At 53.1% G+C, this 14,388-nt stretch overlaps 1 protein-coding gene and 2 long non-coding RNA genes across 29 annotated transcripts in view; 1 reads left to right on the top strand and 2 right to left on the bottom strand.

Annotated features, from left to right (window-relative positions):
* Positions 1-14,388, bottom strand: part of PARD3 (par-3 family cell polarity regulator) — a 514,965-nt gene that overhangs the window by 158,234 nt on the left and 342,343 nt on the right. For 19 of the 26 annotated variants that reach the window (XM_070056191.2, XM_070056180.2, XM_089312481.1 and 16 more), the window contains one exon: positions 12,334-12,565. In XM_070056191.2, the coding sequence (XP_069912292.2) occupies positions 12,334-12,565 (232 nt within the window). Of the gene's footprint in view, positions 1-7,001; positions 7,118-8,477; positions 8,538-11,391; positions 11,446-12,333; positions 12,566-14,388 lie in introns of those variants that run through there. The other 7 variants (XM_089312495.1, XM_070056195.2, XM_070056194.2 and 4 more) reach the window with 4 other exon arrangements.
* On the top strand, positions 736-9,070 carry LOC149122855 (uncharacterized). 2 transcript variants are annotated; one of them, XR_016219944.1, is made up of 3 exons: positions 774-983; positions 8,078-8,355; positions 8,717-9,070. It is a non-coding gene; the product is annotated as an uncharacterized LOC149122855 (long non-coding RNA). The 2 variants fall into 2 exon arrangements; XR_016219943.1 differs by lacking the exon at positions 8,078-8,355 and having other exon boundaries at positions 736-983.
* Positions 9,568-9,945, bottom strand: LOC149122854 (uncharacterized). Its single transcript, XR_016219945.1, has 2 exons — positions 9,816-9,945; positions 9,568-9,776 (listed from the first exon to the last, which is right to left on the bottom strand). It is a non-coding gene; the product is annotated as an uncharacterized LOC149122854 (long non-coding RNA).

Here is a 14,388-nt window from a genome sequence, read left to right as displayed (position 1 = left end):
GTGTGCTGCACAGGGTGTGGAGCAGCCACTGAGTCTGCAGGGTTGGGTCATGGGTGGCACAGGTGCGGCCGGGCGAGGTGCAGAGGAATCTGTAGAGGGTTGGTAGAGCAAAGGAAGCCTGCAAGTGTTTCTTAGCAGTGAGAGGAGAACATAAAGAAATAACTGTAGCAGAGCCAGACAGGAGGCTGCACAGGGGTGCAGAGCAGCCCAGGACTCCAAGGCCACGGAAGGAGAGCAGCAGGAGGGAAGGGGTCTCATAATCACCATCCTCAGGGCCTCCGTGTACGGTGGTCAGTGAAGGCATGGGCAGGGGCCGGGGGGATGTGGCCAGCGGCCGTGTTTAAATGAGAAATGCGATCCCTCTCTGAGACAGAAAGGCCCACAGACAGAGAGCTACACCAATCAAGGAGGAACTAAAAAGTTCAAGTTCAGAACTACTAACTTCTACACTTCCAAGCTCCAGTGAAAGGAATCTTCACAGTGCACACAACAGCAACACCACGTCACATGGCAGAAGGCACAGCCCCCCAGGAGGGGTGCGTGGGCTGGGTGGAGGTTGCCCCATGACCCCACCCAGGGAGTCGCCACCACCAGAGCACAGGGTGACCGTGGTGAGCCCGCCGCTCTCCCATCGTCAGTGTTTCTCTTTGCCGACAAGTCAGGGCCGAGAACAGCCCTGTGAGGGCTGTGGGTTGCTGTGAGGATTAAATAGCTGCGCTGTTGCAAACGGCGTGCTCAGCAGAACGTGCGCCTGCACAGACACGCAAGGAGCTGACTGCCGGCGGCCGCAAGGGTGGAGGACGCCAGTCCGGGGGTGCCTCGTCCTGGGGAAAGTCTCACGGACCAGCAGCTCCCCCACGACGCCTGAATGGCGGGTCTGGGGTGCCAATGGCCCCTGAGTCCGCTGGCAGAGGAGAAATGGAGGAACTGACAACCGTGAGCGCCTTTGACTTCATCTTCCTTCAACCTCCCTGCACGCAGAGGTAAGCCGTCTCCACTTGTTTTTCTAACCTGAAGCTGTTGCGTAAGCCCAGAGAAAGAGCTATTGTTAGCTGCAGCTGTGATATAGATTCAGGAACGCTATAAACCCAGGGACCCTCACAGCATGAAGCCACCCCCACTGGAGGGAAGACTCCGGCCTGCAGGGGAAGAGTTGGGCCCAGGTGGCTCAATGGGTGCGGATCCCTAGTGCCCCTGTGGGCCAGGCAGGAGCCGGGTGTCGGCTGCCCTGGCGTAGGGGTGGCCTGCAGGAGAATGTGGCCCTGTGCCAACTCCCCCTGCTGTGGCATATGACTTTAGCTTCTCTATGAGGCCTGCCATCCTGCGGGTGGGAAGACATCACCAGGGTAGATTTAATGCCAGCTCCGCATTGGACTCTATGTCCCCTCAAGGACACAACACCCAGCCTCAAAGATGAGAATTGCCTGGCATGACTGGGCAGGAGTCTGAGGTACCTGGGGCCGTTTCCATCACCCATGGCCACCAGCAGCCAAGAAAGACAGGCGGACATAATGTGAACCTCAGGTTGTAGTGGCTGCCCATGACAGAGAAAGTACCCGGGAACACTCACATGGTGGCCAGCGGCAGAGAAAGTGGAGTGAGGTAACAGGGGACACTCACGTGGCCAGCAGCCACAACAGAGAAAAACGACGCTGACGTAAGGGGGGATGCTCACGTGGCAGCCAGCAGCGGTAGTATCAGCCCTGAAGTGACAGGGAACACTCACGTGGCCAGTGGCGCCCAGCAGCAGACAAAGCAGCATTAAGATAAGGTGGGAGACACACGTGGCCCATGCTGCCAGCGGCAGAGAAGTGGTCTCATGTAAAGGGGAATGCTCACAGGGGGGCCAGTGGTAGACAAAGTGGTGCTGAGGTAACAGGGGACATTCCCGTGGCTGGTGGCCGCATCAGAGAAAACCAGGCTGAACTTTCACGTGGCCCATGGCTGACGGTGGCAAAGAAAGCATGGCTGATGTATTGGGAATGATCATGTGGGGGCCAGTGGCAGAGAAATTGGCACTGAAGTAACAGGGGTTACTCCCGTGGCTGGTGGCTGCATCAGAGAAAACCATGCTTAACACTCACGTGGCCCATGGCTGCCGGTGGCAAAGAAAGCATGGCTGACGTAACAGGAAAGCTCATGTGGGGGCCAGTGACAGAAAAAGTGGTACCGAGGTAACAAGAAACACTCCTGTGGTCGGTGGCCACATCAGAGTAAACCACGCTGAACGCTCACGTGGCCCATGGCCACCAGCGACAAAGTACCCCTGAGGTAATGGGGCAACTCACGTGGTGGCCAACGGCAGAGAAAGTGGCCCTGAAGTGGCGGAGAACACTCACGTGGCCAGTTGCGCCCAGCAGCAGAGAAAGTGGTGCTGACTTGACAGGGGAACACACAAGGCTGTGGCCACCAGCAGTGGAGAATGTCTGCCCGAGGTTAACAGGGAACATTTACGTGGCCGCCAGCGGCAGAGAACGCAGTGCTGAGGTAATGGAGAATGCTCACGGGGCCATGACCACCAGTTCTCTGCCACAACGGGGAACATTCACGTGGGGGCCAGCAGCAGAGAAAACAACATTGACAGATGGGGTAAACACCTGCGGTCCACGACCACCAGCGGCAGAGACAGAGAAACCGACGTAACAGGAATGCTCACGTGCCCGCAGTTGTCCCTGCGTGGCTGACCTAGCTGGGAACGCTCACGTGGGGGCCAGCGTCCTGGCGTGGCTGAGCCAGCAGGGAACGCTCAGGAAGGGGCCGGCGTCCTGGTGTGGCTGTGCTAACGGGAACACTTGGGTAGGGGCCGAAGTCCAGCATGGCTGAGGTAACGGGAACGCTCGGGTAGGGGCCAGCGTCCCAGTGTGGCTGAGGTAACGGGAACGCTCGGGTAGGGGCCGATGGCAGAGAGAAGTGAACGCAACAACAAAGGACACCAAGCAGATCAGGGGCCATGAAGAAGGGCTGTCCCCTCCCTCGGGGCAGAGACCACGGGCCCACTTCCCACAGCCAGGGCTCCACACAGACACAGCTGGCCGCTGACGCTGGCCGCTCTCAGGCCTCCGGTGTCCGGCAGTGTGGATGGCACCAGAGGCAGACCCTGGCTCAAGGATTCAGAGAGGAAGTGGGGTCCTGTGGGAGGGAGTCCTCCCCCATCTCCCCAACGCAAGGGGCGCACCTAAGTAAGGGCAAGGCCTGATCAGGCCTGCTGGGGGGTGTGTTCCTGATCCCAGGAGCTAAGGGGCTAGAAGTCACTTCCTCCACGTGAGAACCCAGAGGGCCAGGCATCGGGGACCTCAACCCGGGCTTTGGAGCGCTGGTGGGGCTCCCCAAGGGGGTGTTACCCCCAGCAGAGCCAGATGGAGACACAGGGCTCCAGGCACAGAGGCAGAGCCTGGCTACAGAGGAGTCCCAAGGACCAGCTCGTAGACACTTCCTGGGTTCTGCCCCTGCCACTCCCCTCTTCCTCCGATGATGGCTGCCACCCTCCAGGTAGGTTAGGTCCAAACCTGGGTAGTCTTTGATCCTTCTTGTTCCGTGTACCCCACATTCAGTGTGTGGGGGTGCAGGAGCCCACCTGCTCTGTTTCCAGCAGGGTGTGTCATCCTAGAATTTTTCAACCCCATGCAGCTGTGGAAAAGGCCAGATGTTAAAAAAGGCATGAGAGCGAAGCCACCGGCATCTCAGACAAAGATACCCCAGGTCTAGAGAGAGCAAGGACCAAGGCAACAGGGGCCACATCCCAAGGGGCCCAGCAGGGGACTCAAAAGATTTCAGTTTTACCGAGTGACCCAGAAGGCTACAGCGGGGCTGAATGCCAGGGCAAAGTGTAGCACACTGGGGTTGAAGCTGAGAGCAAAGCATGGCACCATCTGGCTATGATGACAAGGAGAGACCACAGGCACAAGGGTGTGGCTCTGAGGCCACTGCCAATGTGGGAGGAGAGGGGATGGGGAGCCACCAAAACAGCCTCGACTGCAGACGACTCAGAGAGGGTCCCTGTGATTTGTGCTTGACCCATGCCACTGATTCTGCTGGGGGATAAGTGCGTCCTTGGCCCTGCGGGAACACGGTGCTGGGGGTCAAAAAATACTAGGGTGACAGACCCTGCTGGAATCAGATCAGGTAGACTACTGCTCCTCCACAGACTGAAGGTGGGGTGCAGGGAACAAATGGGGTCAGGGTTACCCCAGATTAAGACCTAACCTAGCTGGAGGGCGGCCGCCATCGTCTGAGAAAGGGGGGAGAGGCAGGGGCAGTGAACATGTCAGGAACACAGCGGCCCCTGCAGGTGCACAGCTCCGAGTGCCCAGGCTGGAGACAGGAAGCAGGGAGTCATCAGCCTAAAGGCACCCGCAGAGCTGCAGACTGCATACTGGGCACAGAGCCGTTTGCTACTGAAGGAGGCGGGGGAGACGCGAGGACCAGGGCCAGCCCTTGACCCTAAGACCTGCAGAACAGCACAGGACACAATCTGCAAAGGAGCAGGGAGGGCAGGGACCAGGAGGGAGGAGCAGAGCTGGCAGACTGGTCCCCACGATATGCAGCGTCACAGGCAGATGCAGAGGACAGGTGACAAGGCACGTGGACTTCTCCAGGCACTGGTGACCTGGACAGGGCAGGATCAAAGGGTTCGCTGAAGGCAGCTGAAGAGAAAACAACAGAGAGACTGCAAACACAGACTGGCCAAGGAGTTTGCTGGGGAGGAGGGGGTGAGGTGGGGCTAAGATGGAAGAAACAACGCCATGCTGGAGGACAAGGATGGGCACCAAGGACACGGGAGAGGAGACAGCCAGGCAGTGATGCCCGAGAGAGGGCCATGCCGGCTTCAGGGGCTTCGCCTGGGTGTGGACTGTGGCTGGGTCAACTACACAAAGACAAACACAGAGAAGTGGAAAGGTTTACAGGAGCCAGGGCTATTTCACTACAGACTTCATCATTAGCGTCTCAACTGGCTATGATTAAACCCAGGTCAGAAGAACCCCATTCAGGGCTCTCCCTGGTATGAGGGTAAAACAGTTGCATTTATGTAAGAAGTTGTGGCGGGTGGAAACTCATTCCGGAACAGCAAGGACTCGATCCCTTCTACAGAACGTAGAGGCTGCAGCGCGGTGGTGGCAGCAGATGGAAAGCTCAGAAAGACTGTTCCCACACACGTCCTGGTGGATGCCATTACCCGAGCTGCCTCGCAGCGGTGCGGCGCCGCTTATTTACCCCAGGTTATTAGAACGTGAATAGTCACTGCTCTTCAATTTTCACATCAGTTGCAGAAAAAAGGATTCCATTTTCTACCCAGCCTGGAAGTGAAATTGACTTAGCAGCTCAGAAGTGTCAAAAATTTCTTTTAGGGAAAGGTCTGCTTTTACAGAGACGATGAAGCAGGTGTCATCGCTGACACCCGCGCCACAGGTCCGTGGCAGAGAAATTGTGAAGACGGCAGCCAGTGAAGGGCCTGGAGAGCCTCCTGCCCGGGCCTCCCGCCTCCCCGTCCCCTCTGCAGGTGTCAGAGGTTCTCTCTATAAAAGGCGCTAACAAGAAAAGGAGCACGCCTCAAGCAGAGGGATCAGCTCCCCTAGAACCTGTCTTTGCTGCGAATAGGTCTGTCTGGCACTTATTTCCCAGTGTTAAGAACAGGAAGCTCTGTTTCTTTTCAAATGAAAAGGACCATCCATGAAGTCCGTGGGATTCACACACTGGAGATTCATGCCAAAGAAAGCCCCCGGACGTGTAAGGACATAACTGGGCTTCTGCTGTCCGGGGAGCAAGTGAGAGAGCAAAGAAAATGCAGCAGCACCTCTCTCTCATGAGGTTCTTTCTTTCCCTACAAAGCACTGCTCCAGGGATTCACGTGGTTAGGGGCAGGGTTGAAAGTACTTATTGTAACTGCATTCTCCAAGCCACCAGCCGACTGCACAGGATGCTACTGGAGGCTACCCATGTGGAGCTGGTCACAGGGATCCATGCTGGACTGAAGCCAGAGGCACAGAGAACCCCAAGCCGTGTCCTGAAACAAACCATCAGACACCATGACCTGTGCCTCCCTGCTTGACACAGGCGGCTGTGTGCTTGGCCAGCGTGGGGTGAGGGTGGGCGTGGGAATGCTACCAAGTGAGAGCAGTCGCATCCTTCTCACAGGCACGCAGTCCAACTCCGTAACACTCTTTATTGAATGGGTTCCCTCTTCCCATTTACTTTTTGTGAGGGTGTGATTCTAACACTGTTGAAGGCGGAGCTAGCTAACTAGTCTTCCTCTGAGATCCCGGGTGTCTGGATAACAGAGACGATGAATTAGGTTTCTTGGAAGGCAGAGGCTTTCTCTGAAGCAGGACGTTCTACAGTGCACCTGCACGAGCCCTGGACTGTGTGGTTCAACCGAGGCCGGCACACTCTTCCCAGACACACTGACATTCACAGAACATGCATGCTTCTCACATGCATGTTGTCTCTCTCTCTCCATTCCCCCCCCTGCCCCCCCCACCTCAGCATCACTGTTTACCCGAGTAGCTCTACTTCCTAGTGCTGGAAGAACGCGTACATCAGTCCCCTGAACCCAGACACTTGTTTCCCTCACAGCCCCATTTCCTGTCTAAAGTCTGCAATGCTTAGAGGGGACAGACCCTCACCACAACGCCCTCACAAACTGGCCTATTTGGTCATCACGGGCTCACACCTCACCCACGACACTACAGCTGCATCAGCCCAGTCCACTACACTGCTTCTTTCCTGCAACTCACTCATGGCCCTGTTCCCACTCAGTGCCACGACACCACTGGGTGGCTGTGCATATGCCATGAACACGCAGACTCCAACACCCACTTCGCGTGCACTGGTGGTTTCTAATCACACCAGCAGCAAGGAACATGGCTTTTCACCATGAAGAGAGGCTAATGATGTGCCCCCACCACAGGCGTGGAATCAAAAGTTCCAGAATGACAAATACAGAAGTGACAAAACCATCAAACCCGCTGATGACGTCAACAAAATCCATCAACAGCCACTGGGAATTCTTTAAAATTAAATTTATTGTTTGTTTAAAAAACAACTGTGCAATATACGCTGCTCAAGACACCACTGAGTCTGGCTCGCTGGTCACCTCTTCTGGGGCTTCGGTTTGGCCAGGCTAAACGAGAAACACGCACAGACTGGGTTAGTACACACAAACAAGGCAGGCCTGTGACCAGCTCCAAGCCCAAGGCGTGCCGACCGCATTTAAAACTTGATCTTGTTCATGCTGTGCTGCAAACGCCAATGTCCTACACACAGAAGACAGGGGAGTGGATCTGACTCCCACCGAGCAAGACCGCCTCCTGTGACAGAACTGCATCAGAAAAAATGCTGGGGGTGGGGGTGGGGGTGGGATCCCAGACAATTATGCAAACTATAATTGGAGGATCTGATGTTAATGGTAGGATCACAGCAAGGCTTTTGCTCTCGCTCTGCCCCAGCCACACTCGCAGCTGCCATGGAGGGACACCAGCATGCAATAGACCAGAGGCAGGCTCAGCAAGGTCACGTCCGAGACGTCAGCTGGAGTCCACACAATTCCACACCGTGGAGATGATAACGGTTCCAATTTCCCAGCAAAGCAACATCAAATTGTACTTACTCCAGGGCTGGCAAAAAAGGGAACACGTGATTTTAAATTCGCAGTATCTAAGAATATAGGATTCTGGTGTATTGTTGCATACATCAATTTAGAGATGGGACTAACTGCTTAGGAAACACTGTCGCTCTGCTCCAAAAACAAACACGTGTAAAACACTCACAACAGATCTTCCTCCTTCCAAAGTGAGACTTGGTCCCTCGTTAGTGACAGTATCACATAGCAGCAGGATTCTCAGCTGTGTTGAAGCGGTTTACATTTAAAGAGCCAAGCACCTGAGACGCCAACACACACACACAGGCTCAAAATTGCGGTGCTCTTGGGCACAGGGAATGGGCTGCACTGACCTGCTCTGGAGGCACACTCAGGTTTCTAAGACAACAAGATATTTCATTTAAGGAGCCAGGGCCTCATAGGTGCGAGGAGAAATTAATAGGGACACAAAACACTCAATGTTCGCTATTTCATTTCTTACAGACTTAAATTTGTGAACTGAAACATGCATCAGGACAGCAGTGGCGCTCCGTATCCTCCGTAATTTAGAGAAATTGATTCGTGTGACTCACAACACTCCTTCCTGGGGCCGTGTGTGAATGATTCAGTCACTCCTGTGCCTCCCGTTCAATGTGTGAAATAGAAATCTATGTGTCTGTGGGCGCCAGCGACAGCAAATCCCCCAGCACCGAGCCATGCGATTCCTCTGTTTTTGAAAGGCCCAGCTACCCGGCTCTCATCAGATTTAACCAAAAGCCACGGTGTGTGTGGTGGGGTGGGGCAGGGCCAGTGGGTGTGGAAGCTGGGCTTGTTTTTACAGGGCAGGACATGCCTCAGATAACCAGGCCCTCCGCAGGGAAGGGCTGGTCTGTGCTGCACTCACCCAGAGAAGTGTTCCCCCGGCTCCTGGCATCTCTAACCTTTTGCCCCTTTCTCCTTGTACCTGAACCACAAATTAAAACAAAAGCAGCTCAGGGACACACCCCTACCTGAACCTGAGGCTGGCACTGGCGCTACCACACGCAAACATTTCACTGTGCCAAGATGTGTCCATGCAGAGATGGGCTTTGATGAAGCTATTTAAAAGCAACAAAGCTAAGGAAATTACATCTTTGTTTTCAGAAAGAAACAAAGACGAAGAGGCTGGGGCTGGTGTCAGCGCAGCGGGTTCAGCCTCCACTTGAGATGCCAGCGTCCCATGGGAGAGCAGGTTCCAGTTTCAGCTGCTCCACTTCTGATCCAGCTCCCTGTGAATGCACCCGGGAAGGCAGCGGAAGATGGCCAAGTGCGTGGACCCCTGCCCCCTACGTGGGAGCCTCAGAGGCTGAGTTCCAGGCTCCTGGCTCTGGCCTGGCCCAGCCCCAGCCATTGTAGCCATTTGGGGAGTTTATCATCAGATGGAGATATTCTGCCCCTCCCCCCACAACAGTAATTCTGTCTTTCAAATAAATAAATCGGTAAGGAAAGAAAGAAAAAGCAATTTTGAAGTCTTACTGCACTTCCCTATGTTAAAAATGGGGGGTATGTGTTGTGGTTCAGGGGTGAAGGCACCATGTGGGATGCCCACATTTCATGTTCAAGTGTCAGTTCTGGTCCCAGCTACTCTGCTTCCAATCCTACTCTCTGCTAATGCACTAGGAGGCAGCAGACGATGGCCCAAGTGCTTGGATCCACCCATGTGAGAGACCTGGAGGGAGTTCCAGGCTCCTGGCCTCAGCCTAGCCCAGCCATGGCTGTTGTAGGCATTTCGAGAGTAAACCAGTGGATGGAAGATTTCTCTCTCTCTCTCTCTCTCTCTCTCTCTCTCTCTCTCTCTCTCCCCTCTGTCACTATGTTTTAAAGGACATGAAAATAAATAAATTTTAAAAATAAAAGAATCAAGTCGAGGGAATACTCGTCCCAAGCAATCCCACTCAGTAGGGAGGGAAGGTAGCTAAAACATCAGTGCTCTAAATACTAATGCCATGTAACAGTGCTGGGAAGGAAGATTCGGGGTCAAGATTCACTAACACAGATGGCACCTGGCAAGCCACGATCCTCAGTGGGCCACAACCAGACAGAACACAGCCGTGTCCAAAGGACACACACAAGATGCTGAGCTCTGCAGACAGCATCACTCGGGCATGCCTCGCAGGCTGTGCTGCTCTCCTGGGAGAAAGGCTCTGTCCTTTGGACTCCAGACCTCAATGGCATCAATACTAGAACCACTGCAGCTCCAGACCTCAATGGCATCAATACTAGAACCACTGCAGAGTCTCAGCTGCCGCAGACGTCACCGAGCCTGGAGCTGGGAAAAGCTCTGCAGGAGTGATCAGCACACGAGAGCGTGTATGTCACAAAGCTGGTAGAAGATAAGTTTAAAAATAAGTTTATTTGGGCACAAAAAAATTTTGAAATCCATGCATACATGGGTCTTCCAAAAGGTCATGGAAAATGCATTCTATGAATAACCTATATATGGATTTCAAACTTTGCACCAATATAAACTTTTACTATTTTTATACTTCATTTTATCTGAGAGGTAGAGACAGCGAGCATATCGTGCATACACTGGTTCTCTCCTCAAATGCCCACAACCGCCAGGGCTGGGTCAGGCCAGGGTCAGGAGGCAGGAGCTCCATACAGATCCACTCAGCACTTGAGCCATCACCTGCTGCCTCCCAGGGTGTGGTTCAGCTGGAACCTGAATCAGAAGCAGAGCCAGGACTCAAACCCAGGCACTCTGGTATGAGATCAGGTGTCTGAACAACCTTGTCAAACGCCTGCCACAAACGTCTTTTCATTCAGTTTTCCACGGAATTACTTTTGAACTTGCCTCACAAGCCCAATCAGTGGGCATCATCTCAGAATCAGAGCTCCCAGTAAAGCACAATGGAGTAACTGCAAAATGCAAACGCGGGGGGGAAGCTGCTTCCTAACTTTCAGAAAAACCTCAGCCTCTGACCCAAACCCAAGAGCTCAGTTCTCAAGAACGAGCAGGCCTGTGACGTTTACAAATGGGTCCACTCTATCACGACGCTGGCTCCTGTGACAGGCCACAGAAGAGCCTGCAGGGTAGGTGCAGTGCTAGATACAGCACATGTGGCGTGTGCAGCACCCTTAGCAGGCGGAGGGCCACACTGCACTGCTTATCACGGCTCCCGGAAACAACACACACTGCCCCACTCTCTGCAATCTCCTGGTCCCAAACCGAAAGCTCGACCACAGGCCTCTGCTCTGCACTTGCAGGTTGCAGAAAAAGGTGATTCATAATTAACAGATCCCTGAACGAGCAGCGGCTTATCTTCTGTTCCATGACAAGAAGAGCACACAGCATCCATCACAGGAATGCCGGCTGATGCGTGAAAGCCAACAAGCCAGTCCTCCACGCTCCCTGTTTTTAATCGCTGGGCAGCAGCCATAATGGCGTGCATTATGCAGGTGCTAGATGACGAGCTGTCAGTCTGCACGGCCCCCTGGCTAACACAGAAACTCGCAAAGTGGCAGTTCAAGCAATTTCACCCAGGGAGTCCTGTTGGACTTGGAATATAACGAAGAAAGATGACCTGACCAAACAATGCATTCAGAAGAGCAAAAAACAAACAAGAAACCCCTGATGGAAACCCTGTGTTCCAAAGCACTGGGCGACGGGAATCCAATGCCATTTAAATTAAAGGTGACACTGCTGGGAGCCCAGGCCCTGAGTGCACTGAGTCTGTAGTGAGTCTCTGTCTTCCACGCACTTGTACCCGGATGTCCTCAGAGCACCCCTGCTGGGCCGCACAGCCACAATTCCCCGACTTCCCGGCCTCACTTACCTGTAGGTCCCTGAGTTTATGGAGGTCAACCCTGGCATCACAAGTGAAGAAATTCTACGAAGACGAAAACGCTTGCTCACATTTGGCAGTTCAGAACAGGCCAAAGGAGGGGCTGTGTGACGCGGGATAACTACTTTCTGAAAAGTCAAATGGCTGTGCCATTTTCAATTTCCAACCTTGCTATGTGTGCGGCTTTAATTTATGCAACAACAAAGCCATCCTCGTATTTAACATTTAATGCCTGGCTGTTACAAACCACCTTCGACGGGCATTCAAGGGAGAGTTTGGGGGCGACTTCTGAACAACCTGTCACTTTAATTGTATGGCATGATTTGTTAAAAAAAAAAAAAAAAACATGCTAAGTAACCTCGAATATAATTTAGGGGCACAAAAACAACTGTCAAGAAACAGCCAGAGACTATGTTTAATGACATCGTCACAGACCGAAGCAATGAGTATTAAATTAATCAACACAGCTTAATTGAAGCTCTATTTGTAACTTTTTTTTATTAGACTTGTTATTAATGAACCTCTAAATGCTACCACTAACTTGAGCTCTGTGTTGCATTTAAATAATGAAGCATTGTTCCCACACAGAGAATAAACACTGTGTTAACAGCCCTTTGTCTCGCTGGGGCTCCTGCTCTCTTCCCTCCTTTTCCTACCAGCAGCTCAGCGGGCTGGCAGGCGTCTGAGGTGTGACACTTCAAGAAGGGGACACTACAGTGGCTGTGACTGGAAGCTGTGCAAGGACCTCCAAGGTGGTTCTCAGATCTGCACATGGGCACTTTCAGTGGTCTGGTGCCACCTAACCACACGCGGGTCCACTGTGGGCACATGTGCGACAGGGCACAGCCCGCAGCCCAGGCAAGCGTGTCTATGACGGTGGCACGGAGCGTTTCTAACACTCCGGGGGCAGGGGCTGGGTCGGTGCAGCCTTACCTGAACATGTCTCCCAAGCCCTTCAGCATGCCTTTCTTGGCTTTCATTTTGTCCTTTTCTTTGTCTCTGTCTTTTTTCTTCTCTTTCCCGGTCTTATCCCTTTTCCTGTCGGTCTTGTCACCCCTCTCCTGGTTGCCGTTTGTCTGTCTCTCCAGGGAGTGGGACGGCTGGTCGCTGGCTGTGGACACAGACTCTCTTCCTGACCGAGAGCTTTCTTCCGTGTCTTCCTCCACTTGGAAAGGAAAAAAAGGAAGAAGTAAGGGACACAGTGAGACACAGTGACAGAGACGGGCAGGTGGAAACGCGCATGCGGACTCCACTACCGTCCATCTTCCACTGCAGTGTGGTCCTGCTGATGCCATGGACAGCGGTGCAGCTTAAATCTGAGCAGATGTGGGGCCAGCATTGTAATACAGCAGGCGAAGTCACCACCTGAGACGCCAGCATCGCATATGGCTGCCAGGTCATGTCCCAGCTGCTCCACTTCTAAACTCACTCCCTGCTACTGTGCCTAGGAAAACAGTGTCACCCATGTGAGAGACCTGGATGAAGACCTTGGCTTCAGTCTGGCCCAACGCTGGCACCACGGAAATCTGGGGAGTGAAAAAGCAGATGGACAATCTCTCTCTGCCTCTTCCTTTCTATAATTCTTTCAAATTAATAAATAAGTCTTTAGAAAGCAAAATCTGAGCAGACATGGATGGCACATAGGTGGGGTGGATGGCTCCCAGGCACGGACAGGAGGGGGCTGCTCCTGGCCAAAGCATCCATGTCCCCTCCTCCTCCAGCACTGCCAGGACTTAGTGTTCAGAGCCCCACCATAGCTTCCACCACCCCAAGGGGCCTGCACACCTTATTTGCAGGATGCCAAGAAAGTATAAGCAGCCCATCCCAATTGTTGTCTTTTTCCTTGGACAAGGAAAACACAGATTAACTCAGCTAAAAGTAGTTGAAATTAAAAGTAGTCAAATTGCACTGCTCATAAGTAGGCACATCAGGGTCAGCACAAGGACCCCTTTCCTCGGGCCCCCAGATGTACCCACCTAGGATGACTGCACACGAGAGTGCATCTGTTTGCCTGTTGCCAGGGTGGACAATCACAGCATCTGTGAGTTTTGGTTATATTATCATTGCACAAAGCCAACACCACACATAAATGCTCTATATGTTCTAAGTCATTGTGTTAGGTAGGAAGTTACATATGAGCTTATGTGTGTATGACAGGCCTAAAGAGAAGATGTCTATATCCAGCATACGCATCTGTATCTCAAAGTCATCCCGATAATGTTTCAGGGGCAGCCCAGCCTTCGCATCCTGCCCTGCCCCCTTCTACCTGATAACCTGCCAGGTGGAGGTCCCCGCCCCTTTTGCCTGACAAATCTTCCACAATCTCCCAGATGCAGCCCAGTATCTGCATTTCAAACATCCTGCTCTGGATCCCCGTTCTCTAGGGGGTCCTGCTCACCCTTCCTCTGAACCCAGGATGGCGCCAGCTAGGCTTCCTCCTGTCTGATACCTTCAAGGGAAAACTCAGATAGGAGCTTCTTAGTATTTACAGCCATAAAGTCCTTTGTTTCAGGAGGAGATGTGTGAGGACAGAGACCCATCTCCTTAAAAACCCCCGTCTCAACCGGACTGTGTGCTCAGCCCTCTGCCTCTCTGCTGAGCTGCCTACCTGGTCTGGCCAGGTGTAATCTCTCCACTCAACCATGTAACCTCCCACCTTCCCCCCACCCAAGCGACTGGGCACTCTCTCTCAGGTCCTGTCTGGAGAGGTGCCCATCTGTTCTTGTGGATGTCTCTACCTTAATAAACTTTGCTACTTTTTACTTTCCACTACTCTGTCTCATGCCTGAATTCTTTAATGCACGAAGACAAGAACCCTGCATTTCTCCAGTAACAATTGTACGTGCCCAGCTCCACAATAGTAGCTGGACAGAGGATGGGAAATGACTATGAACCAATCAATGACGTCAACCCACCGGGCTTCACAGATAAAACTACTTAGTGCTGACAGTGTCCTATTCCTGGAACCAACACTCAGTCAGCAGACGG

The sequence above is a fragment of the Oryctolagus cuniculus genome, chromosome 13 (genome assembly GCF_051225735.1).
Source record: "Oryctolagus cuniculus isolate XC-2025 breed Fujian yellow rabbit chromosome 13, ASM5122573v1, whole genome shotgun sequence".
In the NCBI taxonomy this organism is placed as follows: Eukaryota; Metazoa; Chordata; class Mammalia; order Lagomorpha; family Leporidae; genus Oryctolagus; species Oryctolagus cuniculus.
The sequence above is the reverse complement of the archived record's forward strand: the minus strand, read 5'-3'. Positions and strand labels throughout refer to the sequence as shown.